Below are 27,408 nucleotides of genomic sequence, written 5' to 3'. Positions count from 1 at the left end.
TCTAATCATAAATCACAAATATTTTATTTTAAAATACATTTAATAAAAATAACCCATAGTTTTACATATTTTACATCTGTAGAATATTTACAAATTCTCTTCTGTAGCATTTAATATTCCCTATTTTTTTCCATTATTTGCCTTTGGATCATTTCTTTCAGCAGTGAAACTGTTCATTGTTCGCTCCAACTAAAAAATTAGCTTCTTGGGCAATATTCCTGAAAGTGAAACAAAAAGGTTGTTCACTCACTGTATCCAGTGCACTGTCTGACGTACAGCACTGCTAACCATTAACACAGAGCAAGAACTGCTGGGCAGTTAAGAGCACTCACTGCTCTCCCAGAGGACCTCGTTCAATTGCCAACAACCACACAGCAACACGAAGCATCTGTAACTCCAGTCCCAGAAATCTGATGCCCACTTCTGGCCTTCACGGGGACTGCACACATGTGGTACAGACATACATGCAAATAAAATACCCATACACATAAAAATAACTAACAAAAAATTTTAAAATAACAAAGTTAAAAACAAAACCAACTGGGTGTGCTGAATATATGCTTCATCCTAGTAGTCAGGAGGCAAAGTTCAAAGAGGGCAGACTCATCTAACTAGTGAGTTCCAGGCCAGTCAGGGATGACACACAGTGAGACCCAGTATCCAAGGGGAAGAGAGGGAGGGCGAGAAAGTTGGCTCAGTGATAAAGAGGACTTCTGCTCTTCCAGAGAAGCCAAGTGTGGTTCCTAGACCAATGTCCCTGACAGCCACCCGCAGTGTCAGCTCCGGGGATCTGAAGCCCTCTTCTGGCCTCCACAAACACATGGCATATATTCACAAACAGCCACACAAAGCTTATTTGGAAAACTATGAACGAGTTGGTGGGGGTACAGGGCAGAAGGCACCCATGAACAGCTCTGAGAACTATCAGGCACACTCAAAAGTGCCTCAAGTGTCCTCAGCTAAGGAGGACAGGAACATACTCCATTTCATAAGGTTTAAACAGCTCCACGGCTCCAGTTTCTTAACTGGCTTCCAATTGCTAGTTCTACATGGCTATTTAGAGCTTTCTGGTGCCATTTCATTTCTGTTTGCTTTTTATCAGTGGGGATCTTTACCTTGTTCTAAGGCCTCTGTCCTTTTCCGTTTTGTTGCCATGGTTGGATTTGACTGTTCCTTTAAGGCTTCCGCTGGGCAGTTTGGTCTTGGAAGCTGGCATCCAGGTGTTGGCCCTGGACGATTACTGAAGTACTTGGTCTTCAGTGCCTTTTAAAGGAAAAGAAATTGGAAGTAAGGTTTTTTTGTTTTTGTGGTTTTTCGAGACAGGTTTTCTCTGTGTAGCCCTGGCTGTCCTGAAACTCACTCTGTAGACCAGGCTGGCCTTAAATTCAGAAATCCACCTGCCTCTGCCTCCCAAATGCTGGGATTAAAGGTGTGCACCACCTACCACTGCTTGGCTGGAAGTAAGGTTTTATTCTTTTGTTTTTATTTTTACTTTGAGACGAGGTCTAACTGTGTGGCACTGGCTGGTTTGTAACTTGTTTCTGAGTGCTGGCATTATAGGCATGTACCACCATACCCAACTCAAAAGGAATGCTTTAACTGTTTGTACTGTGTGTAGGAAAATACAACCCCAAATTGTCGACAGCATTAAAAATAGTATGTAAATACCCTTATAGCCCCAAACAAAAAGTCAGCACCAAGTATTTGGATACAACACATAAGCAAACATCCAGTATTCTACAACTGCTGATCCTGTTACTGGAGGCTTTGGGGGGGTGACACACTCCCTTCTAATATTTGTACCACCACAAAGCCCATACTGGGACCAACGAATTACAAAAACAATAGTCAACTGACTGGGTGAAATTTTGTTTGGGCCTATGCAAGGCTTCTATTAACCACTAGAATATAATGTTCTAGAATTTACAATTTTATATAAAAGTGTTTTCCTCCCAAATAACAAGTCTGTCAACTAATACCTACTTGTAATATACCAGTACTGTCAAACAGGTGCAGTAGTTTCTTTATTCTAGACTATCTCTCCAAGAGTCCAGAAGATCAGGGTATTTTTACTTGTAAATTTTTTTGAAGTATAATATATTTTGATTATATTCTTCCCCCTTCTCCTACCAGCTCCTCTGCACCCACCAATCTCCATATTATCTCAAAAGTAAACAAACAAACAAATCAAAACCAAAAGCAGCCCAGCAGTGGTGGCACACACCTTTAATCCTAGTATTCAGAAGGCAGAGGCAGGTAGATCTGTGAGCCTGGTCTACAAAGTAAGTTCCGGTATAGCCAGGGCTATACAGGAGAAACACACTATCTCTGAAAAACCAACCAACCAAACAAACAAACCCAAAAAGCAAAACAAAGTAAAAAATCTACAAAAAACTAAACCTGACAAACTGGAGGGAGAGGGGGTGTCAGGTGGGTAGTGGCTCATACTTTAAGCACTTGGGAGGCAGAGGCAGGCAGATCTCTGAGTTCCAGGCCAACCTAGTCTATATAGAGGGTGACTTCAAGGACAGCCAGGACAACACAGAGAAACCCTGCCTCACTGCCCATCTCCCCCACCCCCGAAAGAAAGAAAGGAAGGAAAGAAAGGTAGGTAAGTACCATTTTCAACTACATACTGAAGTCAAGGCCAGCTTGGGCTACAGAAGGTCCTGACTCAAAAATTAGAGAGTTCAAGTGAAGCAGGCTGGAGAGAGGGCTCAGCAGTTTGGAGCAATGGCTGCTCCTCCACAAGACCTAGGTTTGGTTCCCAACACCCATCCTTCAACCTTCTGTTACTCCAAGTCCAGGGGATCTGATGCCTTCTTCTGGCCTCTATGGATACTGTACATACATGGTGTAAAAACAGGCATGCAGCCTAAACATCCATACACATACATTTAAAATAAATTCATCTGAAATATATCAGTGGAGTGAAAGCACACATACCCTTAAACAAGTGTAAACTCCTATGTGATGTGTATGCATAACAAATTTAATACCAGCCAAGACAGTGTTTATAGTTTCAGGAAAGGATACAAATATACATACCAAGATACACCTGGTATTTAAAGGATATTAAACATTTTAGAAACTTGAGTTTTGTTTTATCAATGCTACTAAGTGGACGAGCCTTAGGTTTTCTAGTAGAAGTACCTGTGAGGCTGTAATCCTAGTACACGGGTTAAACAAGAACAAGCCTTGGATGAGATCAAGCAGGTCGTCTCCAGCTGCAATGAAGATGTGCTGCAGTGGGATCCCAGGGAAACTCTTAAACGTCACATAATCTGGAAGACTACACATGTCCTGAAAAAAATTATGATCCAAATTTAAGTCAAGTATACAAAGACACACAAATGGAAGAAAAAAACAAAATGTGGCCTGTTAAGACAGTCTGTGTAGAAAATCCTAAAAAAACTACTTATAGAAAAAAACAAATTAGAACTGGTAATATGTAAAGGGTATAAGATGTAACATACATATATTTAATAATCATCATTTTATATATGCACGACAAACATGTAAATACAAGAACAGAAAAGATAATACTTAATAACCACGCTCAAAGGAAAAATCCATAGTTGAGAAGTCTAACAAAATGTGTAGAGAGGCTCATGAACTGAAAGCTATAGATACTGATAAATAAACATCTCAATAAGATATGAGAAACAGGCTCCTGGTCTGAAACAGTCAACACGAGAAAGAGCTGATTCTTGTAAGAGAGGTAAAGGTCTAGTTAGTTGAAATTTTTTGAAAAGAAAAAAGTGTTAATTATTACATGTACGTACTTTAAGACCTAACAGAGCAAACTTTAATTCATACTGTGTGACAGTGATGGAGAGACAGAGAGAATCAAAGGAGTACACCGAGGACCCAGAGATCCACAGCTCTGGAAAGGCATGAAGGAATTCTGTCAAGTCTTACCAAACCCCAAAGGAACCAAAAACAAAACTTCCATTTAGGAAATTGAGAAATGACACAAAAGAAATTCCTTAGATACTAACTTTAGCTTCAGATACTTTTGTTATAGTTTTAACAAGAAGATAAAAATTCTGCTTAAAATGTCCACTTTTCTTCTTACTTTTTTGGTGAGAGGGAGGCAAGAACGTGTGTGGTGTATGTGTGCCTATGTGTCTGACTGAACCTAGAGTTAAGCTGTGCCCACAGCAGTGGAGTTAAGCATGCTGTACTTTTTGGTTGCTGAATATTCGAATTCAGGCCCTCATGCTTGGGCAGTAAGTACTCCTAACTACTAAGCCATGTCTACAGGCACCTGGAATTCATTTCCTTCATACTTACTTGCTCCTCAGAACTTGGGGCTACAATGGGAATAAAAAGCCAAAAGCTTTTCAACTTTAAGAACCAACCACAGCTCCCAGGGTCCTAACCACCAGCCTGGGAGCACTTATGGAGGGATCCAGGGCTTCAGCTGAATATGTAAGAGTGGAGGGCCCTGCCGGGAACAGGTGGAAGATGAGATCCTTGACCCCATGAAGGCTGGACGCCCCAGGGGGTGGGAATTTTGAGGGTGGGGAAGTGGGAGTGGGGGGGTAGGTGGGGATTACATCCATGGAGAAGAAGGAGGAGGGGTAAGGGGATGGGGGTTCCCGGGTGGGTGGGGGGTGGGGTAAGGGGACAATATATGAAATGTAAATAAAATATCCAATTAAAAAAAAAAAAAAAGAATCTGAGAAAGGGGGCTGGAGAGATGGCTCAGCAGTTAAAAGCACTGACTGCTCTTCCTGAGTTCAATTCCCAGCAACCACATGGTGGTTCACAACCGTCTATAATGGGATCTGATGTCCTTTTCTGGTGTGTCTGAAGACAGCAACAGTGTACTCATACATAAAATAAAAAAAATCTTAAAAAACAAACAAGCAAACAAAATGAGTAAGTAATAATGTTGTTGTTGAAAGACAACCCAAGGCTTTCTCAGAGGCCCAGATGAAAAGACAGAGTTCTACATCCTTGCCCAGGGGCAGACATCAATTCTGGAGCGTTGAAGAAGTTAAGGTTTCCAGGAACCTGACTTTCACCATGAGGAAACCGGCTACTGAGCATCAGGTCTGAGACACACTTGCACCTCCTCTGCTCTATGTGTGCAGCACCGCCCCGTTACTCTGCTCTATGTGTGCAACACCGCCCCGTTACTCTGCTCTGTCTGCGCAGCACCGCCCAGTTACTCTGCTCTGTCTGCGCAGCACCGCCCCGTTACTCTGCTCTGTCTGCGCAGCACCGCCCCGTTACTCTGCTCTGTCTGTGCAGCACCGCCCCGTTACTCTGCTCTGTCTGTGCAGCACCGCCCCGTTACTCTGTTCTACCTGGCCCTGTCAAGAACTTGTCACTGCAGAACCTCCTGCTGGCTTCAGTCTTTTCTTCCCCTGACAGTCTCTTTATGTAGTCCTGGTTGTCCAGTAGCCTGCTATGTAGATGAGGCTGGATTAAGTTAGTTCAGTGGCAGAACACTTGTCCAGCATGGGAAAGGTCTTGGCTTAATCTCTAGCACTGCAAAATTAATTTCTTCAGTGCACACACAACTGCGCTCAGATATAACAAAATAACATTATAGAATCTTAAGTACGTTTCAAAGAAAATGTAAGTCTTACAGGCCATTGTTCTTCAGTTGGTGTACCCAAAGTCTCAAATATTCTTGTTAGCTGATCAAGGTCTGAATCTCCAGGCAAAAAAGGAACCTGAAAATAAGAAACAGACATTTCAAGGTTATTAGTGAGAATGGTTACACAAAAAAAAGTGCTATAAACTTTGTGAAGAAAAAAAAAAAAAAAAAAACGAATGAGAACTTGAGGGGGCGTGGAGGCAGGGAATCTTCCAGAGGCAGAAGCCTGAGGAAGTTCTAAGAAGAGAAGTGCAAGACTTTGGAAAGAGCTATGTAGTCGAAACGTGAGTGTGATCAATGGTGCGAGAGGGTGAATCCAGAGAACAAGGCAGCCCTGGAGGCATGGGTAAGGCAGACTGGCATCCGCCTGGTGCAGGTCAACGGGAAAAGGAAGTATGGCGGGCCACCCCTAGTCTGGGTGGGAAGCCCGCCCCCGTCAGGGTCTGAGGTGTTTATTGGACTACCACCACAGGATGTGTACGAGCACCAGCTGATCCCACACTTCCAGTGTGTGGGGTGCCTCTATGAGTTCCACCTAACGATGACCTTCAGTGGCTTTACCACGGCTTTGCCTATGCACGCTACAGCTCGCGGCGCAGTGCCCAGGCCGCCATGCTACGCTGCACAACCACCAGCTGCGGCCTTCTTGCCAGCTCCTGGTGTGCCAAAGCACCGAGAAGTGCAAGCTGACGGTGGACAGGCTATCTCTTATCCTGAACCGCCGTGCGTTACTGCTCGCCCTGCAACCGCTCGGCCCATGCCTGCAGGAGACATTGCTGCTACCCAGCCCTGGGTCTGCGCCCTCTCAGATTGTTCTGCTCAAGTTCAGCACGCACCAAGCTGCTGCCATGGCCAAAAAGGCCCTGGTAGAAGGCCAGTCACTCCTCTGTGGAGAGCAGGTGGCTGTGGAGTGGCTCAAGCCAGACCTGAAGCAGCACTTCCGTCAACAGCTTGTGGCCCCCTCACTGCAGTTCCTACGGCCAGATGTCAGCCAACTAGCTCAGACCAGGGGCAAGCTGGGGTCCCAAGGGGCTCGGGCTGCTGTGCAACTGCTGTGTCAACAGATGAAGCTAGGCAGCTCAGTGTTCCTTACCAAATGTTTAGGAACAGGGCCTGCCGGCTGGCATCGGTTATGATACCAGATTGTGATCCCTGGGCATCCAGTGCCTTTCAGTGGCCTCATTTGGGTTGTGCTGGCCTCTGATTGGCAGGATAGGCATGAGGTGGCTAAGGATGCTGTGTCTGCACAGCTGCTGGAAACACTGAGTGAATCTAGGACCAGCCTATGGTTTCCTGGAGCTGAAGCAGGTGCTGTGGTTAAGCAGTGACCCCTTTTTTCTACGGGCACCCTAAATGGGTAAGCAGAGCCTGTGCCAACCCCCAGCCCAGCAGGCCTGGGCAACCACTACTTGATCCCAAGGAGACAGGCCAGGTGACAGACAGCTTTCCCTGCTGGGACAGGACCGTGTCACACCTAAGTGCTACTTTAGCACTTAGAACCCTCAGATGTCTCTCAACAGAATCTAGATTTCAGCCCTAGAATTTTTTCCTTGGATGATCTCAAGTGGTAGGCAATGGTGACTGTTGCTTATCTTTAGACATTAGCTCAGTTATTAGCCAGTCCTTCATTATTCCCATCCCACTTCAGCTCAGAGTGTGGAAAGAGATTGGGGGATTAGGTGGAGCATTGTTATTACTCTGGAACTCAGGCAAACTTCAAATTCTAGGTGATTCTCTCTGCCTCAGGCTCCCAAGTGCTAGGATTACAGGTGTAAGCTACCACGCCTTGCATTATTCTTAAATGTTCCTGAACAAATTACATGTGGTTTGTTTTCTAACTGGACCCAGAATTGGTACAAGCTCTAACAGAAAGAAATCTCATGCTTGTGCAGAAAGCATTTTATCAACTGAGTTAGTTATCTTTCCAGCCTCTGTGATGCTTAATCTTGTCAGCCTGATGTAATTTAGAGTTAATCACCAAGGAAACAAATCTCTGAGCACAAGTGTTAGGCAGTTTCTAAACTGTGGTACTTAAAGAGAGAAGATGCACCCTAATATGGTAGAACCATTATAGGGGCTGAGACCCTGGACTAAACAACACTGAGCAGTGCACAGCATTCACCTCTGCTCCCTGACTGCAGATGGGATGTGACAAAGAGCCTCACCTCAAGCTCCTGTTGCCATGGCATCTCTGCCATATGGGCTATACGCAGGCTGCGAGCCAAAAGAACCCACCCTCCCTTAATGTGATTTGTCAGGCATTTTGTCATAACAATGTGAAAATAACCACGCTATTTGCCTCTAACTCTTAAATTAACTGTTCTGCTTCCTCTAGGTGAGGCTGTTTCTGTTTTGTGCAACACAGTTTTACTATGTAGTCTTCAACTCAGTGATCTTCCTGCCTCGGTCTCCCACATGCCAGTACTGTATATCATCATACCTGCTGAAGCTTTCATTTAACAAACTGACTTTGCTTGTCAATTTTTTTTTTTTGCTATAGAGATTATGATAAAAAGATGACTCCTGGGCTGGAGAGATGGCTCCGCGGTTAAGAGCACTGACTGCTCTTCCAGAGGTCCTGAGTTCAAATCCCAGCAACCACATGGTGGCTCACAACCATCCGTAATGAGATTGGATGCCCTCTTCTGGTGTGTCTGAAGACAGCTACAGTGTACTCATAAATAAAAATAAATAAATCTTTAAAAAAAAAAAAAAAAAGATGACTCCTAAATAATTATAAGAGCTACATCAACCATACTTAACAGGTAGATCAGGTGAATTCAGGACTTACCCTTAGAAGCAATTCTGCTAATATACAACCAACAGCCCACATGTCCACTCCAACACCATACATCCTAGCCCCAAACAATAACTCAGGGGCCCGGTACCATCTGAGAACAAAAACAAATAATATCATATGATCTTTGTTTGTTTTTCAACACAGGGTTTCTGTTGATCAGGGTTACAAGTGATCACACTGTAAACTCCAAGATTGTGTTGTTTACTAGGAAAAACTGTTTCTAGCTGCGGTGTGGCTCAGCCTTAATACACACCTTTAATCCCAAACAATGAAGGTAAAGTCAATTGGTAAAAGGGAGCATCCATGTTTGAAAGGTGTTAACTGAAAGGCAGACAAAGAGGTGAACTGGAGAAAGATTTGACACAATAGGATATGCCCAACTCTTACAAGAAGGGAGAAAAAGGACACCACTTAAGAGAGCAGTGGAGCGAGAAAGGGGGGAGGGGGAGAAGAGGAGACAGTGATCGAGCAAGTTACAGAGAGAACAAGATAGACACAGGTGAAGACAGAACAAGCCAGAGAATGAGGAGCCAGAAGATTAGACTACATGGCCAGAGTTACTGTGAGGCCAAGCAAAGCAATTCAGTCAGAGGCAAAGACAGAAGCCAGATTGAACCAGAACAGCTGAGTTGAATCAGTTAGCCAGAGATAAGAAAAGAACTAGGAAAGGGCAAGCTTTTTCAGCAAGTCTTACAGGCTGAAAATATTCTAGGACTAGATAAGTTTGTACAGAGACTAGAAGCTTCCAGGACTAGTCCTAGGTTAGCAGACGGAAACTAAACCTCCAGAGATGGTAATTATACCAGGCAAATAAAAGATACTTTTACAGGTTTCTCTGTGTATCCCTGGCTCTGTAGACCAGGGTGGCCTCAGAACTCAAGAGCTCTGCCTGCTCTGCCTCCTGAGTGCTGGAATTAAAGGTGCGGGCCGCCATGCCCAGGAAGGCTGATTTTTGAAAGATGAAGTATCCTGGCATTTCTTAGATCCCACAACTGCTGCCTTCCAGTCCTCAAGAACACGACTGCTGAAATTCTCTCCACTTTCCTGTCATAAACTCTGCTCTCTACTTGACTTCCCATTAACATGCGAACACATTACTTCTCTAAAAGCCACCTGTGTCCAATTCTTTCTCTCTCATTCTTCCCTACATTTATTTTTATATTTTTTTGAAACAGGGTCTTATGTAGCTGTCTCAAGATCGCTATAGTTAAGGCCATCTTGAATTCTTGATCCTCCTGCCTCTGCATTCCAGTGCTGAGTGTTTCAGGTGTGACACTGCGTCCGGCCCCTAAACTCCTCTCATGTACTTTTTCTCAGGGTCTGATCATTTGTCTGTTATAATTAAAGACTTTTGGGTGAACTCAGACTTAGAAGCAGGCACTTTTGGGGAGGACAGCCTATGTCTCTTGGCAATCTGTTCCTGGCATCTTAGACTTCCTTCATTCTCTTGACCAGAAGTTTAGCTTACTCTGCAGCTTCCTCCTTATTGTTCTTGGTATGCTGTTGGTCCAGAGCAATACACTGGTGTTTGTGCTGTAGGACATGTGGAGTAACAAGGCACTGAGTCTCAGGTACCTTGGTTGCCTGGGCTTTTTACCTTCTTTGTTTAAGAGCTTTCAAACAGTATACTGGCAGATATCTTCTTTGGAGACTCAAAGTTTTCAGAATCTCTTTTGGGCTGCAACCTCAGAGGCACAGGAGTATCTCCCAAGTCCAGGAATATCCTGCTGACTCCACCCCCACTTTATTTTTTTAATACAATAATTAAGTTGAGAATATTCAGATTGGTATCCACAGTGCAACCATGAAAAGACTAGCCATTCATCTCTCCGTTAATCAACAGCAGACACACTCTGCTGTGGGTCAAGACGCCTTGCTATATGGAAGAACCTTGCCTGTGGTTTCCATCACTGATCCAGTCTACCTATACATATTGGTTTTTCAAGACAGGTTTTTTCCTGTCTTGTCTTTCTGCCCTGGCTGTCCTGGAACTCATGCTGTAGATCTGACTGACATAGAACTCAAAAGATCCGCCTGTCTCTTCCTCCCAAGTACTGGGATTAAAGGAACTCAAAACCATGCCCACTTTACAATAATTTTTTGAATAAAAAAAAAAAAGTTACTTGGAGACTCAATAGTTAGTTCAGCAAATATCCAGTTGAAGGACTGAGTTAGATTCTGTTTAAAAGAGCTGTGTGGTTTTACTGTGGCAAAGTAGACATAATATAAAAGGGCTGTGTTCTAAGAACATACCAACGGTGACTCACTCCTGAGTCACTTCTGTGTTCTTACCTGGTCACAACCTGATGCGTGTAAGCCCTATTAGGGCTCCCAAACGATTTGGCCAGGCCAAAATCTGCCAGTTTCAGAACTCCATTCTCATCTAACAACAAGTTGTTTGGTTTCAGATCCTGTATCAAGCAGTTAACAAAACAAACAAAATTAAGCAGGATTAGAGGAAAGTAACATAGGGATACATTTAGTTAGCTTGCTTTGCTTATTTAGTTAGGTATTCAAGACAGAGCAGCCCAGCCTGGCTTTGAATTCACTATGTTGTCAAAGAGGATGACCCTGAACTTCTGATGCTTCTGTCTCTCCCCTAGAGTGCTGGGATCAAGGGTTTACTAAGTGTGGTGTGAGGATGGAACACGGGGCTTCATGTATGTTGGGCATCCAACTGAACTATGGCCCAGCACCAGTTAACTCGTGTAATGTATGCCTTAATCCCAATACGTGGGAGGCAGAGCTAGCCTGATCTACAGATTGAGTTCTATCTTAAAGACCAAAGGGTGTTAGGGGACCTTAGACAACAAAGATCAAAATGGATATGATGGCATGCACCAGTAATCATCATGAGCACAGAGCCAGCCGAGGGTACAGGGGAAGGGGCTATAGTCTAAACAAAAACAAGCAACTGACTGGCAAGGTGGCTCATCAGTTAGAGCCATTTGCAGTAAATGTAATGACCTTAATTTGATTCATAAACCCACACAGTGGCAGGAGAGAACTGACTCCTAGGAGTTGTCATCTGACTTCTACAATGTACTCTGGCACCTGCACACACACACACACACACACACACACACTTAAAATACATAAAACAAAACCCCAACTGACCACTGACAAAAAGTTTAATCAAACTTAAGCAGCAATATTAACAGTCAGATGTGGTGAAACATGCCCATAACTTTTTGGCCTTCAGGAATCAAAGCAGAAAAACCATGAATCTGAGGCCAACTGGGCTGCACGGCCAATTCCAGGCCATCCTGGAATACAAAGCAAGACTTCACAGAGATAGAACACCCCTTAGAATCTTACCCTGTGTAGAATCCAATGCTGATGTAAATATTCTAAGCCCTGAAGAGTCATCAACATGTAGGCTTTAATGTGGGATGGTGTCAACACAAGACTGTTATCCTTTATTATAACCTATAGAGGAGACATGAAATATACAGCTATGCTTCATTATTCCAAATGAACTCTAACAAAACTTACAGATTTAAAATTAATATATTCATACTCAAGAACTTCTATGGTAGATGACCCAACTCTCCTTTAAAAGGCATTGTATGAATTAACAGAATTAAGTGGTTTTAAAAAAGAGTATCATTGGTTTGGGGAGTAAGCAATATTGTGTATTCTACAACTCTGGTTTAGAAGTATCGAGTATCGGGCTGGAGAGACAGCTCAGTGGTTAAGAGCACTGACTGCTCTTCCAGAGGTCCTGAGTTCAATTCCCAGCAACCACATGGTGGCTCACAACCATCTGTAACGGGATCAAATGCCAGATCCGATGCCTTCTTCTGGTGTGTCTGAAGACAGCAACAGTATACTCACATATATAAATAAATAAATCTTTAATAAAATAAAAATAAAAATAAAAAAAGACTATCTGTGGGTTTCACTTGCCCCTTCTAACAAGTGCATACTTTGGGAACCACCCCAGCTCGGCTCATGGTAAAAGGAAGATTGACCTGATCTCTACCTGAGCTCCACAGAATTGGCAGGAGAAAGGCTGTTTAAGATCAGACACATGACCTATGACCTAAAACCTAATACCAATCAAGAAACCCAAGTAATGCTGGGTGGTGGTGGCGCATGCCTTTAATCTGAGCACTTGGGAGGCAAGGACAGGGAGATTTCTGAGTTCAAGGCTAGCCTGGTCTACAGAGTGAGTTCCAGGACAGCCAAGGCTACCCAGAGAAACCCTGTCTAAAAAAAACAAAAAGGAAGGAAGGAAGGAAGGAAGGAAGGAAGGAAGGAAGGAAGGAAGGAAGGAAGGAAGGGGAGGGAGGGAGGGAGGGAGGGAGGGAGGACAGACGGACAAAGGGGGGTGAGTGTGGGGTGGTGAGCTATGAGAGCCAGCCAGGCGCCTGGCTGAATGAGCTTGGAACCCCAGGGACCCCGATGGGACAGAAGGTGTTCAGCTTTTGTTCCTTGGCCCCTGGCTCTCTCAACTTCAGCCCTCCACAGCCACTCCCATGAAGAGGTCTATGGCCATCGGTCATGTAGGAATAGTGCCCCAGGCTCTCCCACATGTGGATGAGGCATCCCCAAGCTCTCAGACCATGCCAATAGGGGTTACCTGCAGCCAAACCTTAACCCACCCCAAACTATATATTAGCCCAACTCAGAAGTAAAGTGTGTGTGAGACTCATCAGGCTCAGCAAAGAGCCGTAACATTAGAGCTGCAACATTTCGGAAGACGCCAGCTCTCCCGAAATGCCTCCAGGATTCTCCCCCCTCCGCTGCCTGGTGCAACATCTGGGAGCAACCCAGCGGCACAGTGGAGACATACATGGTCAGAGGCAGCAGCAGACTCTCCCTGCTCGCACTGTATCCCTGACCAACCGTACCCTGTCCTCAGCCAAGCCGGAGATCTTCGTGGGACCCCCTCCAGAGCCAGTTCCCACAGAGGGATGGGAGGGAGGGGAGAGGAAGGGACCCAAGCGATTGTGGTAGAATTAAAGGAGACTAAGCATTTCCTTACAGGGGTAATTAGATTAGACTGTATGTCTTGAACTTGCCTGGGAAAGGAGAGTGAAAATGTATGCTCATGACTGAAGGCAACAGAGGGAAAGAAGACTGAATCCAATGAGATGATCTGTAAATTCTGCCAATCAGTTTGTTCTTAGACTTACTGGTTCCTTTTTAGTACTTTCTTGTATAGGTGACTGTTTACACATCCTCTAGGTGAAACACATTGTAGCTGTTTCTAGATTTAGTGAACACCCACACACCAAATGTTTTTTCTTGGATAAATACCAAACAGTTGTTGCTAGAGCACATGACTGTTACTAATGACTAGTATTACTGGTATTATTACACACACTTCAGTACTGGTGAATTAGGGGTACTGATGTGGGGACCTATATAGTAAGATATAGCATTGTTACTGGTCTATATTTAGTGCATTCCTTTGACTGCTTAATGCTGTCATAAACATCCCTTTTACCTGTGATCTGATAGTAAACATGTCTTTAATATTATAACAAACTATACTACTTTTCCAAAGTGACTATAGAATTTGGACTCAATGTATAAGAATTTTAGTTTTAAATCCTTGGACTATTAGTGTTTTAGAGATTTAATTAATAAAAAGCCCACAACTTTGACAAAGAAACTTGATTTTCTAAAAGAAGACATTAACCTTTGGTAATTGGGGGATAAATGTAAAACTGACAAGTCTAATGCGCAAAAAAATGTCAGTAAGTTAAAGGGAATTTGGTAAAATGCCAATAAAATCTAAATCTCTATACTTAATACTAGAAACACAATTAAGTATAAAGAAATAAGAGATCTCTTCGACTTCTGCAAAACTGAGCAATTTTTTTTGTGCATCGGTATTTTCTTAAAGCAGGTTTAAAACCTGTATAAAATAAACACACAGGTTTCTCTTTCACTCAGCAGAGGAGTAACTCTCCAGGAATCCTATCTTACCTCTAGGTCAGTTTCCATAAAATCAAAGACAAGGCTAATGTTAGATTTATGTCCAAATGCATCAAGGAGCTGCAAAGAAAAAAAAATCAAGTTAAATTGTTATTCAATATTTAATAATATTGAAATTTATTGTTGGTGAAGTAATTTTTAAAAAAATTATGTTTGCTTTTCACACACACACACACACTACTGGTAAATCCAGGGCCTTCAGCATGCTAGGCAAGTGTTCTACCACTAAGATATATCTACCAGTCTTTGGATTCTGAGATAAGGTATCACTATATGTCATGTTGACCTAGAACTTGCTGTGTAGTCCAGACTGGCCTTGAACTCAATCCTCCTGCTTCTGCCTCCACATCTCATGTGGTTATAAATAAATAATACAAATGGGTACTGCCTGGCTTAAATTTTTAAACTGCTGGCAATTTCCTATGGACCTTAGACTCATAAATTTAACATTTGCCCTATTTTTTAATAGGAATTAGTATTCTTAGGTGCAAAAATATTAACCCATTTAACAAACCCACTAAAAACTTAAAAACTCCTCTCCATAAAATCTGAAAGTTAGAATAAATAAATTAATGAAAACTTCACAGCTCTGGCAGTGATGACACATGCCTGTAATCCCAGCACTTGGGAGGCAAAGGCAGGATGATCTCTGAGTCTGAGGTCAGCCTGGTCAACACAGCAAGTTCAAGGACAGCCAAGGCTACACAGAGAAACCCTGTCTCGAAAAACAAAATGAAGAAGAAAATTTCCCTTTGGTTTCTCATTGAGAACAATTCCTGGGGCTGGGGATATGGCTCAGCAGTAAAAGCCCTGCCATACAAATATAAGGACTAAACCAAAGTTCAGGTTTCAGGAATCATGTAAATGCCAGCTAGGAAGAGTGCTGTGTCTGTAATTCCAGCTGTGGACAGTGAAGACAGGAGTCTCTAGAGCAAGTTAGCTTAAAACAAACTGTCCATATCACTGAGCTCTGGGTTTGACTGAGACTCTGCCTCAATGAATAAGATGGAAAGTAAGAGAAAATGGTATTTTATATGAACTTCAGGCCTCCAAATACACATGCATAGACAAAATGTACAAGCAAATATGCATGCCACACACTCGAAATTTGAGAGAAAAAAAAAGTTTTAATGTTTAAAAAAAAAATTCTTGTCATGGATGGTGGCACACACCTTTGGTCCCAGCACATGGGAGGCAGAAGCAAATCTTTGAATTTGAAGCCAGCCGGGTCTACAGAGTGAATTCCAGGACAGCCAGGGCTACACAGAGAAACCCTGTCTTGAACAAAACAAAATCAAACAGAAATTCCTAAGCAAAATCCATAAAAAACGTCTTGCCAGGTACAGGTATTTCTAGTACACAATTTACAGTAACTTAACTGAAACACTCCAGCCCTCACACAGGCAAAAAAAGTTCTAATTTAAATTACTTTTAACTACTGGATTCAAAATCATTTCTGACAAAATTAGCCTGTATGGAAACATTTGATTCCTTTCCTCTAAAGACACTACTCATAGCAAAAGTGGGATAGAGAATACACTTCAAGCTAGTCAACCTTCAATTGTCTGCAAGGTTATCTGCATCAATCCACCATACTGAGCCTCTGATCAATACCATCATATTCAGAATATGGAGGACCCCAAAGAGCAAACAGCTTAGACCATACTCACACCAATTATATTTGGATGACTCAGTTCCTGTAAGAGCTTTATCTCCCTTAAGGCTGTTCTATTTATACCTATAGAAAAAGAATGTAAAAAATGAACAAAATTTCCAAAATCTCAAACTTTTTTACAAGTGTATTTTTTAAAAAAAGGTCATTCAGAAAAATTAACATTTTACATACACAAAAAAGAGAGTAACTATTTTTATGAGAAAGTTCTTTTTCACATTGTTTTAAGGTAGCTTATCACATTATATGAAAAATGGCAAAGTACTTATCTCTATCATTCTGAAATTATTACAGTAGCATATGTGGTAATAGGGCCTTTTCTCTTGTCTGACAAACATTAGAGGAAGACTATGTGTACTAACAGCAAATTAGCACTGATACCTTTTTTCAATACAAGTGATAGAAATCAAAATTGTAACAGTGTTGGCACTTTCACAGATGACTTTTTCATAATAACTATTACTTGACAGCTAAAAAGGACCTAACATTCTAAGAGGCTTGAGAATAAGAAATAAACATTTTCCAATGTGTCCATTCTACAAGAGTATCTTCTTCTAGGAAGATATAACCTTCAATTTTTCAAAGCGGGTAGAACACCAGAAATGCAAAACAGCAATGATGTGCAACCCCCACAGCAGTAGTGAGGGCATCCAGACAAGACACTGATACCCTTACTGGCCCCTACTCGCACAGTCTGAGTGTGCAATGCTTACACGCTGTGTGTAACTGGACTCACTTTATTCTCCAGTGCACTGGTTCTCAGCCTTCCCAATACTGAGACCCTTTAATACTGTTTCTCATGTTGTGATGACTTCCAACCATAAAATTATTTTCATTGCTACTTCACAACTGTAATTTGCTGTTATGAATTGTAATGTAAACATCTGTGGTCGTGACCCACAGGTTGAGAACTGTTGCACTAGCGACATCGCACTAACTCTACTGAACTATTATTGACTCATTGACATGTTCCTCACTTCTCACATCAGAATATCTCCTGTTTGATCACATTACATGTACTACTTACCATCTTTAGCTTCTGACCTGTGTCCAAGTTTGATCTGGGAGAGAAAGAGGGAGAAAAAAGCCAAGACACATATATTAATAACGTGTAGAGAATGGAGATGGGTTAGGGGTTAAGAACACTGACACTTCCTCAGGATCTATGTTCATTTCTTAGCATCCACACAGCAGCTCACAACTGCCAGTTTAGTGGGACCCAATGCCCACTTCTGACCTTGGATAGCACCAGGCACACAAGTGGTACAGACATACATGGAAGTAAAACATTGATACACATAAGATAATCAAAGTTATAAATAAAACCAACCAAAAACTCACAATGTGTGAAATCAATGCATAATCTAAATGCACAAAAACTTAGCTACGAGTAGAACTGACATGGTAGTGCATACCTATAGTCTCAATACCTGGGAAGCAAAGTCCAGGCTACATAACAAAATTCTGTATCAAATAAATCAAAACAGCTGGGACTGGTGGTACATTCCTTTATCTCAACTCTTATCATCAGGAAAGCAGATCTCTTGAGTTTGAGGTTACCCAGGGTTTACATATTGAGTTCTAGACCCTGCCTTAAAAAATATAACAAGCCGGGCGGTGGTGGCGCACGCCTTTAATCCCAGCACTTGGGAGGCAGAGGCAGGCGGATTTCTGAGTTCGAGGCCAGCCTGGTCTACAGAATGAGTTCCAGGACAGCCAGGGCTATACAGAGAAACCCTGTCTCGAAAAAAAAAAAATATATATATATAACAAAAAAAAAATCAGCCGTAGTAAAAACATGCAGCAATAGCTCATGAGGACAACCAGAAATCCAAAGGAGCACAGGGAGTCATAATATGGTCAGCCCAGTGTGAGCACCAGCACAGCAAGACCAAAGAAGAATCAAGTTTCTACCCTAAGTTTCTGAACTACACATGCAAACAACTGAATTTACCAATAGTAAATATCTTGGACCTGAAAGATGGCTCAGTTGAAAAACCAACTTGAGGCCAAACTCTACAATCTGAGGTTAATCTCCTGGATCCAAATTTGGAATTAAAAACTCCCACAAGTTAACTCTCTGACCTTCAGAGTAGGCTGTGGTACATGAATACACACAAAATAATTGTCTCCTTTACATCCCCCACTTCCCTGCCCCCAACCACTACCTTTGTTTTTCGAGACAGGCTGTGATGGTTTGTATATGCTTGGCCCAGGGAGCAGCACTATTTGAAGGTGTGGCCTTATTGGAGTGGGTGTGGCCTTGTTGGAGTAGGTGTCCCTGTGAGTGTGGGCTTTAAGACCCTCATCCTAGCTGACTGGAAGTCAGTCTCCTACTAGCAGCCTTCAGAAGCTGTAGAACTCTCAGCTCCTTCTGCACCATGCCTGCCTTGATGCTACCATATTCTCACCTTGATGATAATGGACTGAACCTCTGAATTGAGACTATAAACCAGTCTCAATTAAATGTTGTCCTTTGACTTGCCTTGATCATGGTGTCTGTTCACAGCAGTAAAACACTAAGACAAAAATTGGTACTAGGAGTGGGATATTACTGTGATACACTTGACCATGCTTTTGTTTGGAAAAATGTGGATTTTGGGACTTTGGATTTGGAAAGCAGTGGAATGCTTTAAATGGGGTTTAATGGGCCATCCTAATGGAATACGGAAGACTTTGTTGCTGGAAGTAATTTGAACTGTGCCGACCTGGCCCAAGTGGTTTCAGAGGAGAATTTCAGTATGTGGCATAAAGACTGTTTTTGTGGTATTTTGGTGAAGAATGTGGCTACTTTTTGCCCTTGTCTAAATAGTCTGCCTCAGGGTAAGGTAAAGAGACACAGATTAATTGCACTGACAAAGTAAGTCTCAGAAATGCCCATCATAAACTTTGTTCTCTGGTTAAATCTCATGAAGAGCATTTTAAACAAGCTTAGCAAGCTGAGAAAGGAAAAATATAAAATATATGGTTCGAGTATTAAAGGGGTACCAGGAAGTAAAATGAATCCTGTGTTGAAGAAGGTAACAAATTAAAGGAGTGGGACTTTGTTGAGGCAAGATTTAGATCCATGGTGGCACCTTTAATTCCAGGAGATAAAGCCAAGCAGAACCTCTGAGTTCAAGGCCAGCCTGAGACAGCAAGTTCTAGGTGAAGAAAAGCTTAAATCCAGGCATGGTGGTACACATCTTTAATCCCAGGACACAGTCACACAGATCTCTAAATTTAAAGTCAATCTCCAGAGCAAGATCCAGGACAGCCAAGCTTGGGTCTGTGAAGGAGTTGGAAAATAGAAAGCTAGTGGTAATGTAATAGATCAAAGGGGCCGTGTTCCAGCCCCTGCGAGCAGCAGAACTCGGCAGCTTCAGCCATGTGCTCTGACTTTATAGTCAAGAGAAGGACACCACTGGGACAACTGATGCTGGTTTGCTGGAGCTAAGAAATTAGTGGTGATTAAGTGACCAGCATCAGTGAGGTGAAATCTTCTGGGAAGTGTTTTCTGAGAGCACGAAAAAGCTGTGTTCCAGAGATAGCCAAGGTTGGACTATCTCTGGACTTGGTAATGTGTAAGAGTCACCCAGGTGGTACTGGTTTTGAAGGTATGAAGGAGTCATAAACAACAGCTGAGGCTTGGCACTGTGAGAGGCCATGGAAGGCCACTGGTGAAGGTGCAGCCTCAGCTGCAGTTGAAGGCCCAGGACTGAAGGGGTCATGCAAAGGATTTAAAGCTTGGCATTATGAAGAGAGCCTATGAGAGGCTACTGGTAAAGCCTAGTTGCAGCGGAAGATCCCACTGTATTTGAGATGCCAGTACCATGGAATGATCATCAAAAACAACAGCATCAGTGGAGTGGATCAACCTGAGCTTAGAGTGCTACAGAGGCAGAGCTGGAGAAGTGACAGCTGCCCTCTAGAGGAGCCCAGAAGATCATATGTAGATCCTAGACATTGAAACAAGAAGCTGTAACATTAAAATTGCCTTGGAGACCCCAAGATGTGCAAGATGCCAGAGTCATGGGCTATCTGCTGAGGAAAGCTGCTAACAGAGAGTGGAACCAGCTCAGGAGAAAGAACTTTACTTGTGTTAAAGATGAAAAAGGAGTTGGAGATCTGAAGACCACTTTGACATCAGCCATGGAGATGCAGAGTTTGGAGTGTGCCCAGCTGGTTTCCTGTCTTGCTTTGGGGATTATAGTTAAGTGATTGGATGAATCTCAGAAGAGACCTTGAACTTTGGACTTTTAACATTGCTGAGACTGCTATAGACTATAAGGGCTCTGGAAGTTGGACTAAATGTATTTTATTATACTATGTTTAGGTATGGCCCCCATAGACTCATATGTTTGAACAAGCATTATGGGTGGGGGGGAACAGGAGTGACATAGATGGTTTGTATATGCTTAGCCCAGGTTGTTGGACTTAATGTATTTTTTATTATACTATGTTTAAGGTATGGACCCCATAGACTCATATGTTTGAACAAGCCTATGAGGGCCAGGGAGTGGAACATGATGGTTTGAATATGCTTAGCCCTGGAAGTGGCACTATTAGAAGGTGTGCCCTGGTTGGAGTAGTATGGCCTTGTTGGAGATATATTCCTGTGACTGTGGGCTTTAAGACCCTCATGTAGATAATTCTACATTTTTCACAAAGCAAACTTACAAAATGTGATAGATATTAAAAAAAAAAAAAAGCAGTAGTACTGAATAAGCACTACAAACTATACACAGCAATGACCATGGCAAAGAACATTGTGTTCCTTACACTTTATACAAGGGCTGTCAATTACTGAAAAAGATCACCTCTAGAAAACTATTCTTCCTTAAGAAAATTCTAACCACTGGGCAGTGGTGGCACACGCCTTTAATTCCAGCACTTGGGAGGCAGAGGCAGGCAGATTTCTGAGTTCGAGGCCAGCCTGGTCTACAGAGTGAGTTCCAGGACAGCCAGGACTACACAGAGAAACCCTGTCTCGAAAAAAACAAAAAACAAAAAACAAAACAAAAAAGAAAATTCGAACTGTATACTACAAAGAAAACTTTCTATTTAAAAGTAGGCCATGTATTACAGCACAAAATATAAGACATTGACAAATTGATTATGAAATTTACATGGGAAAGAACTCAAAGTAGACACACAATAAAAGTAGAATAATCCCATGAAGTCCTTTATCATATAGATTTTAGTGATTACTATTTTGCCACGCTTACATCAGCTAGCATATTTTTAAAAACACCACCAAGACTTCATTCCATTCACCCTAATACACACAAGTTGTCCTCTAGCATCCACGAGCAGACAGTAGCCATGTGCTCCCACCTACATAAACACCTGTACTTTAAACACTTTTAAATTCCAAATCAAAACACAATAATATAGAGTAGGGATGTGGCTTAATGATAAAGCACTTGCCTGAAGTCTCAAAGCCCTGGGTTCAATCTACATACGTACTCATGCAGGCAAACATGCACACACATAAATAAAATAATAAGGGAGATGGGGTCCTAGGAAAGTGTTACAGTAGTAACTCTGGCTCTGCAAACATAAGAACCTGAATCAAATCCCCAATACCCACGTAAAAGACCAGCCATGGCCATGTGTAACTGAAGTCCCATCACTGGAGGACTGGGACAGAAAGATCCAGAATAGCAAGCATCTGGTTTTATTGAGACCTTGTCTCAAAGGCAACTAACTGGAAGAGCCGTGGAATGTCTTACTCCAACTAGTACAAGACACACTAAAACACACACACAGACACACACATATGTATACAAACACACACACACAGACCCAAGGCAGATTGGCTAAACAAGTTAGGAAACAGAGAAAACTAAGCAATCCTATATGATTTTTTTAAAAAACAGTATTTATTTTATGTGTGTGGGTGTTTTGCCTGCATGAATGTCTATGGATCACATGCAGGCCTTGTGCCTGCAAAAGACAGATGTCGGATCACTTGGAACAAACAGTTGTTAGCCACCACACGAGTTCTGGGAACCAAACTTGGGTTTCTATAAAAGCAGTTACTGCTCTTAACTGCTAAACTACATCAGCCATACTTTAAGAAGCCCAAGTTATAATAAATGCAAAACCAGTTTAATGCCTCTTCTTGTCAAATTAAAGAGGGTGTTAACAAGTGAGTATTAGTAGAAATTATGAGTGTTGGAAACGGAAGGTTCACAAGCACCAAATCCTCAGATGTTCACAGAACAAAGTACAAACGATGTTGAAGTTGGGTAAGAGAAGTCCCTCAAACCAGCCACTCCAAACGTCAGACATAAATTCAGTTAAAGAAACTGAAAAGTCAAAACAAGAGAAAATATAGCTTAGCTTTTGCCTAATTAGTAGTTTTTAAAACCACAAAAATGAATTTGAAATAAAATGCAAAAATATCTATGTCACCTTCAAGGAGGAAACATTTTCTAGTGGCATAAGGATACCTAGCACATGGGAGATAGATGCAGGAGTTTAAGGTCATTCTCTGCTACATAGGAACTTGAGTCAGGTCAGAAGAGCTTTAACAAAGCAGGGACAGGCTGAATTCTTAATCCTAACGAATGTTAAAATCAGGCAATAAACCCCACATGGATCTACAATTACAAAACCCAATATGTCAGCAATATGAAAAGATTGTATCAGTCAACTCAAGGTTTTCTTGATTCAGATACCAGAGTGTACTATGTTTTTCCCAGGCTGGTCTCAACTACTTGTCTCTGTGAATACACTCCACTGTATCCAGCTAAGTCAAGACAGGTGAGGCAGCTCAAGGTTAAGAGCACACTGACTGCTCTTCCAGAGGATCTAGGTTTGATTCCCAGTGCTCATATGACAGCTCACAACCATCTGTAACACCAGTCCCAGGGGATAAAACACTCTTCTGGCCTCTATATACATAGCTGTACATGCAGGCAGAACACTCAGACACATAATAAATAAACAAATAAATGCCTACAGATGCGCTCATCACAGCCGCAGGTATAACGTTAGTAGATTCTTGTCAATATGAACTCAGACGGAAGAATGTCAGAGTCTGGCAGTGGCATGACGTTGATATAGAGTGAAGAGCTGCAGACAGCAGGGAAGCAATGGGAAACACTTGTCCAGCTGTAATTAAAAGGCACCTCTAGGTGGAGCAGACATCTGAGTGAAACAGAATTCAACCACAACACGTTCTAGAGAGAAAACACAGCAACCAAAAGAAAAAGAAAACAGAACGATCCTGGGACTAGGACAAATCTAACATGGTCAAGAAATAGAAAGGTTAGTGTGGCTGGGATCGTAGGCCACAAGTAGACCTGGCAATGACAAAGACAGCAGAGAGCTAAGGGGGAGGATGGGAGCGGCTCACCCCAGGAATGCAATCACTTGAGAGGCTGGAGCAGGAGGACTGACGGGAGTCTGCCTGGGCTACATAGCGAGTTTCAGGCCAGTCTAGGCTACAGAGTTCCTGTCTCAGGAAAAAGGAAATTAAAGAGTTTCTGGTGTTTTATTGGTTCTTCTGGTGCTTGTTTTCCACAACAGCGGGCTTCACATGTACTGGGCAAATGCTCAACCACTGAGCTTAGGCCTCAGTTTTACTTTCTATTTTCAGACAGGGTCTTACTAAGTTGTCCACACTAGCCCAAGAATGTCCTATACTTCATGTGAGTATGTCTTTAAGGGTGCATAAATGTAGGTGTAGGTATGTATGTTTTTGTATGTGCATGTGCAGGCTAGAGGACAGCTCAGATGTCCTTCCTGAGATACTGTCCACCTTGTTTTTTGTGAGAAAGTATCTCTCACAGGCATTCACCACGTAGGATATGCTGCACAGAGGCAGCCTCTGGGATTTGCCTATCTCCACCTCCCCAGTGCTGGGAAATGCTGCCATTTGATTCTCTTGCCTCAGCCTTTGAAGTAGCTGGGATTACAGAAATAAGCCACGCCCAGTCAAGAGAATCTTGACGTCAGTAGATCACAAAGCACAAACTAGAAAACAAGAATCTGAAAAGTGAAAAAATAAAACAGGAGCCAGCAATATGGCTTACTGGGTGAAGGCACTTGTCACCAAGCCAGAGTTCAATCCCTGAAACCTACAAGGCAGAAAGAGAACGAGCTCTGCAGTTGTCCTGGATCCTACACATGCACTGTTGCATGAAAGCACCCCCACCTGAAAATACTGATACAAAAATAATCCCGTAAAATAAAACAAAGATAATATCAGAAATTCTTGGAAAGACAGCAAGCCGAAAACTAAATGAAGGAAAAGGCGTACTTGGGAGGCTGCTGGGTGCAAGCCGGATAATCCACACTTCAAAGGAAACAACAGATACAAAGTAGCATATGAGGAGACACAGTCACCATGAGCTGGCAATAGATTTCAGCAGAGGAAGAAAGAACAACCAACAGCTCTGTTCTAATGCCTCTGCATTACTAGCTGTGCGATCCTGAAGTCATCTAACTTCACCTCAAAGGTGAAGGACACCTTTACCTATTTTACAGGCTATCTGGAAGTTAAGTTGGAAAAAAAAAGTAAATTTGGCACACAGGAAATTACGTCAAGTGTTGTTAATGAATTTAAGTTTTAAGAATACTTAAATCTTTTTAGAAAATACACTATTATCAGTATTGCTGATGCCAATGAAAACCTTTCTGTACAGATAACACACGTGTAACAACCTGGAAAGATCATGCTATCCAAAGGGGCTGAAGAGACGCTGTACTTGTCTTCTTGGACAACAACCAACTTTTATGGAACGAAATGTTTCGAGACAGGGTTTCTCTGTGTAGCCCTGGCTGTCCTGGAACTCACTCTGTAGACCAGGCTGGCCTCGAACTCAGAAATCTGCCTACCTCTACCTCCCAAGTGCTGGCATTAAAGGCATGCGCCACCACTGCCCGTCGGAACGAAATATTTTAACTTACATTATTTGAACAAAAATTGGTTCAGCCCTAGTTCCATCTTGAAACACAAGACACTAATAAATACTACTGTTTATAGAGTTCTTGTAACTCCCACAGAGTGTGACTGTAGGTAACAAAATGAAGCCAAAGGTAGTCCATGTCTGTAATCCCCAGCACTCAGGAAGCAGAGGCAGGAGGATTTCCACGAGTTGGAGACCAATCTGGACTACATAGCAAGACTGTCTCACAGACAGATAGCCATCAATCAACCGTTAATGCACAGACATTTTCTCTAAGAGTTGCCTGGCGTGGTGGAGCAAGCCTGCAAACCCCCAAATCCAAAAAACAGAAAGCAGAAGGGTTAAGCTCGCAGCAAGTTCTAAGACAGCCAGGTCTAAATTGCGAGCTCCGCGCCAGCCAGGGCTACGTGGAAAGCAAGACACAAAGACTGGAGAGGAAACAACATAAAAAGGTAACTCACTTTCTTAATGGCGACGATTTGGTTGGTGTTCTTATCTCTGGCCTTATAGACCGTAGCAAACTAGAAAGGAAAACAGTAACAAATTCGTGAGAGGTCTTTACCTGGTGGTTGGTTTTGGGTCCGAGGCCTCCCTCCCCCACCCTTTTTAAGAACAAAGAAACCCTGATTCTGGAGGGGACTCGGAAACAGCCTGCTACATGGTCTGGAGGCCTCTTCTCCAGAAGGGAGAAGCTCAAGGATGGTGACAAGGGGTACCAGCCGGCGGTGGCCAGGCTGTTCCTGCGCGAAATCGGCCGCGCCGGCCGACTCAGCCCAAGGCCTCACCTGTCCCTCCCCGAGGAAGTCCAGTTTCTCATAGCGCTTTGCTCGAGACTTCACGTCCACAGCCATGCGAGTGTGAAGCCAGACTCCAGCAACTAAGCTAAGCCCTCCACCCCGCAGGAATTTAAAGCGTCTGAAAGCTCCCAACAGCTACTTCCGTCCACTGGACGCACACCACCTACTGGCTCCGCCCTCACTTCCGCTGTGGGCGGGGCCGGCCCTACGGAAGCTGAGCTGGGCTGTGAACTGTACCCTCCCCCGCTGCCACGTGCACACCCTAGCCGGAAGCTCTGAGTTCTCTGGACTGCTGTCGGCTGTCCATTTGTTGCTGGTTTTGTATTCAATGTGGGTTTTCTTCGTTTCCAAGGATAGGTCAGCTTTCTGACATGGTGTTTCTGAGTTCGGAATGTAGCTATGGACACCAAACCACTCCTAAAGAGACCCATTTGGTTTTTTTTTTTTTCCTTTGTGCATGTTTTTTTTTCATTTTGTTTTCCCACTAATTTATTGACTTAATCACTTTCCATCCCGATCGCTGCCTCACTTCCTTCCTGTTCCCCTCTCACACAGTCTGGTCCACCCTCCCCGTCCCACCCTCAAGTTCTTAAAAGCTGATTTATGAAGAAACAGACCCAGGGAAGCAAAACCAAGTCCCACTGAATGCTACGGAATAAGCCTTTGGTCTTCTAAAGATTAGGAACTAATGAATTAAGAGAAACATCCAGAGCCTTTAGACATAGGGACAGTGTTTGCTATGTAGTGATTACGCCTTAAGCCTAGCTGAAAGCCTAGCTGTCAACTCCAGCAATGGTTTCCTGTTGAGTCGTATTTTTTTTCCAAGTCGCTCCAGTTTGCTGGGTAGAGGGTGGTTTTGTTGAGGGCTCAATTCGCTGGTGGATTTAAGAATTGATCTTCACTCCGGGCAGTGGTGGCGCTGGGAACTGAACCTGGAAGAGCAGCAACTGCTCTTAGGAGCTGAGCATATAAAAGCACAGACTGCATATTCCAGAGGTCCTGAGTTCAATTCCCAGGAATCATGTGGTGGCTTATACGATCAGATGCCCTCTTCTGTCATGCAGGCATACATGCAAATAGAGCACTCATATACACAAATAAATGTCTTTGTTTGTTTGTTTTTAAAATGCTGAGCCATCTCCAAGCCCCTTAATACCTTTGTTAATAAAATTTAAGAGATCCACACAAGAGCCAGGCAGTGGTGGCATATGCCTTTAATCCCAGCACTTGGGAGGCAGAGGCAGGCAGATTTCTGAGTTCGAGGCCAGCCTGGTCTACAGAGTAAGTTTCAGGACAGCCAGGGCTATACAGAGAAACCCTGTCTCAAAACAAAACAAAAACAAGAAAGCAACAACAACAACAAAAGATGCTTCCTGCCTTTAATCCCACCACTAGGGAGGCACAGGCAGGCAGATCTCTCTTAGCTCAAGGCCAGCCTGATCTATTCAGTAACTTCCAGGCCAGTCAGGGATACAAAAAAAGAGACCTTGTCTCAAAACAACTAAAAAAAAAAAAAAAAAAAAAAAAATCACAAATATGTATTGCTTTCTATGTGCCAAACATTACTGTAAATCTGAAAATATCATTTAACAAAACATCTCATTGTAGTGGAAGATTAAAAAAAAAAAAAAAAGGTCCAGACCATCTACATCTACATAGTGAGATCCTGTCTCAAA

The 27,408-nt window shown here is 42.8% G+C and overlaps 1 protein-coding gene and 1 pseudogene across 2 annotated transcripts; one reads left to right on the top strand and one right to left on the bottom strand.

The window, feature by feature from the left end:
- On the bottom strand, window positions 1-25,894 carry Cdk7 (cyclin dependent kinase 7). 2 transcript variants are annotated; one of them, XM_028783868.1, is made up of 12 exons: window positions 25,721-25,894; window positions 25,397-25,456; window positions 17,063-17,096; window positions 16,034-16,101; window positions 14,355-14,423; window positions 11,733-11,843; window positions 10,707-10,825; window positions 8,406-8,505; window positions 5,604-5,690; window positions 3,154-3,303; window positions 1,116-1,263; window positions 1-218 (listed from the first exon to the last, which is right to left on the bottom strand). In XM_028783868.1, exons 1-12 carry the CDS (start codon window positions 25,784-25,786, stop codon window positions 190-192), a joined length of 1,041 nt encoding a protein of 346 aa, XP_028639701.1. In that variant the 5' UTR covers window positions 25,787-25,894; the 3' UTR covers window positions 1-189. The 2 variants fall into 2 exon arrangements, with proteins under 2 accessions (XP_028639701.1, XP_028639705.1); XM_028783872.1 differs by lacking the exons at window positions 17,063-17,096; window positions 25,397-25,456; window positions 25,721-25,894 and having other exon boundaries at window positions 16,036-16,051.
- Window positions 5,886-6,942, top strand: LOC114635144 (annotated as a pseudogene).
- Window positions 25,895-27,408: the final 1,514 nt, after the last annotated feature.

The sequence above is a fragment of the Grammomys surdaster genome, unplaced genomic scaffold (genome assembly GCF_004785775.1).
Source record: "Grammomys surdaster isolate TR1022 unplaced genomic scaffold, NIH_TR_1.0 99, whole genome shotgun sequence".
Lineage (NCBI taxonomy): Eukaryota > Metazoa > Chordata > Mammalia > Rodentia > Muridae > Grammomys > Grammomys surdaster.
Note: the sequence above shows the minus strand (reverse complement) of the source record. Positions and strands in the feature narration are given on the sequence as shown.

Bases quoted from the DNA above. Each gene is read 5' to 3' on its own strand.
- Cdk7 (XM_028783868.1), bottom strand. From the start codon at position 25,786: ATGGCTGTGGACGTGAAGTCTCGAGCAAAGCGCTATGAGAAACTGGAC. The intron at 16,102-17,062 runs GTAAGTAGTACA...CTTTTTCTATAG, and splicing joins CAGGTCAGAAGCTAAAGATG to GTATAAATAGAACAGCCTTA. The intron at 8,506-10,706 runs GTAAGAACACAG...TTTTGTTCTCAG, and splicing joins ACGCATCAGGTTGTGACCAG to ATGGTACCGGGCCCCTGAGT.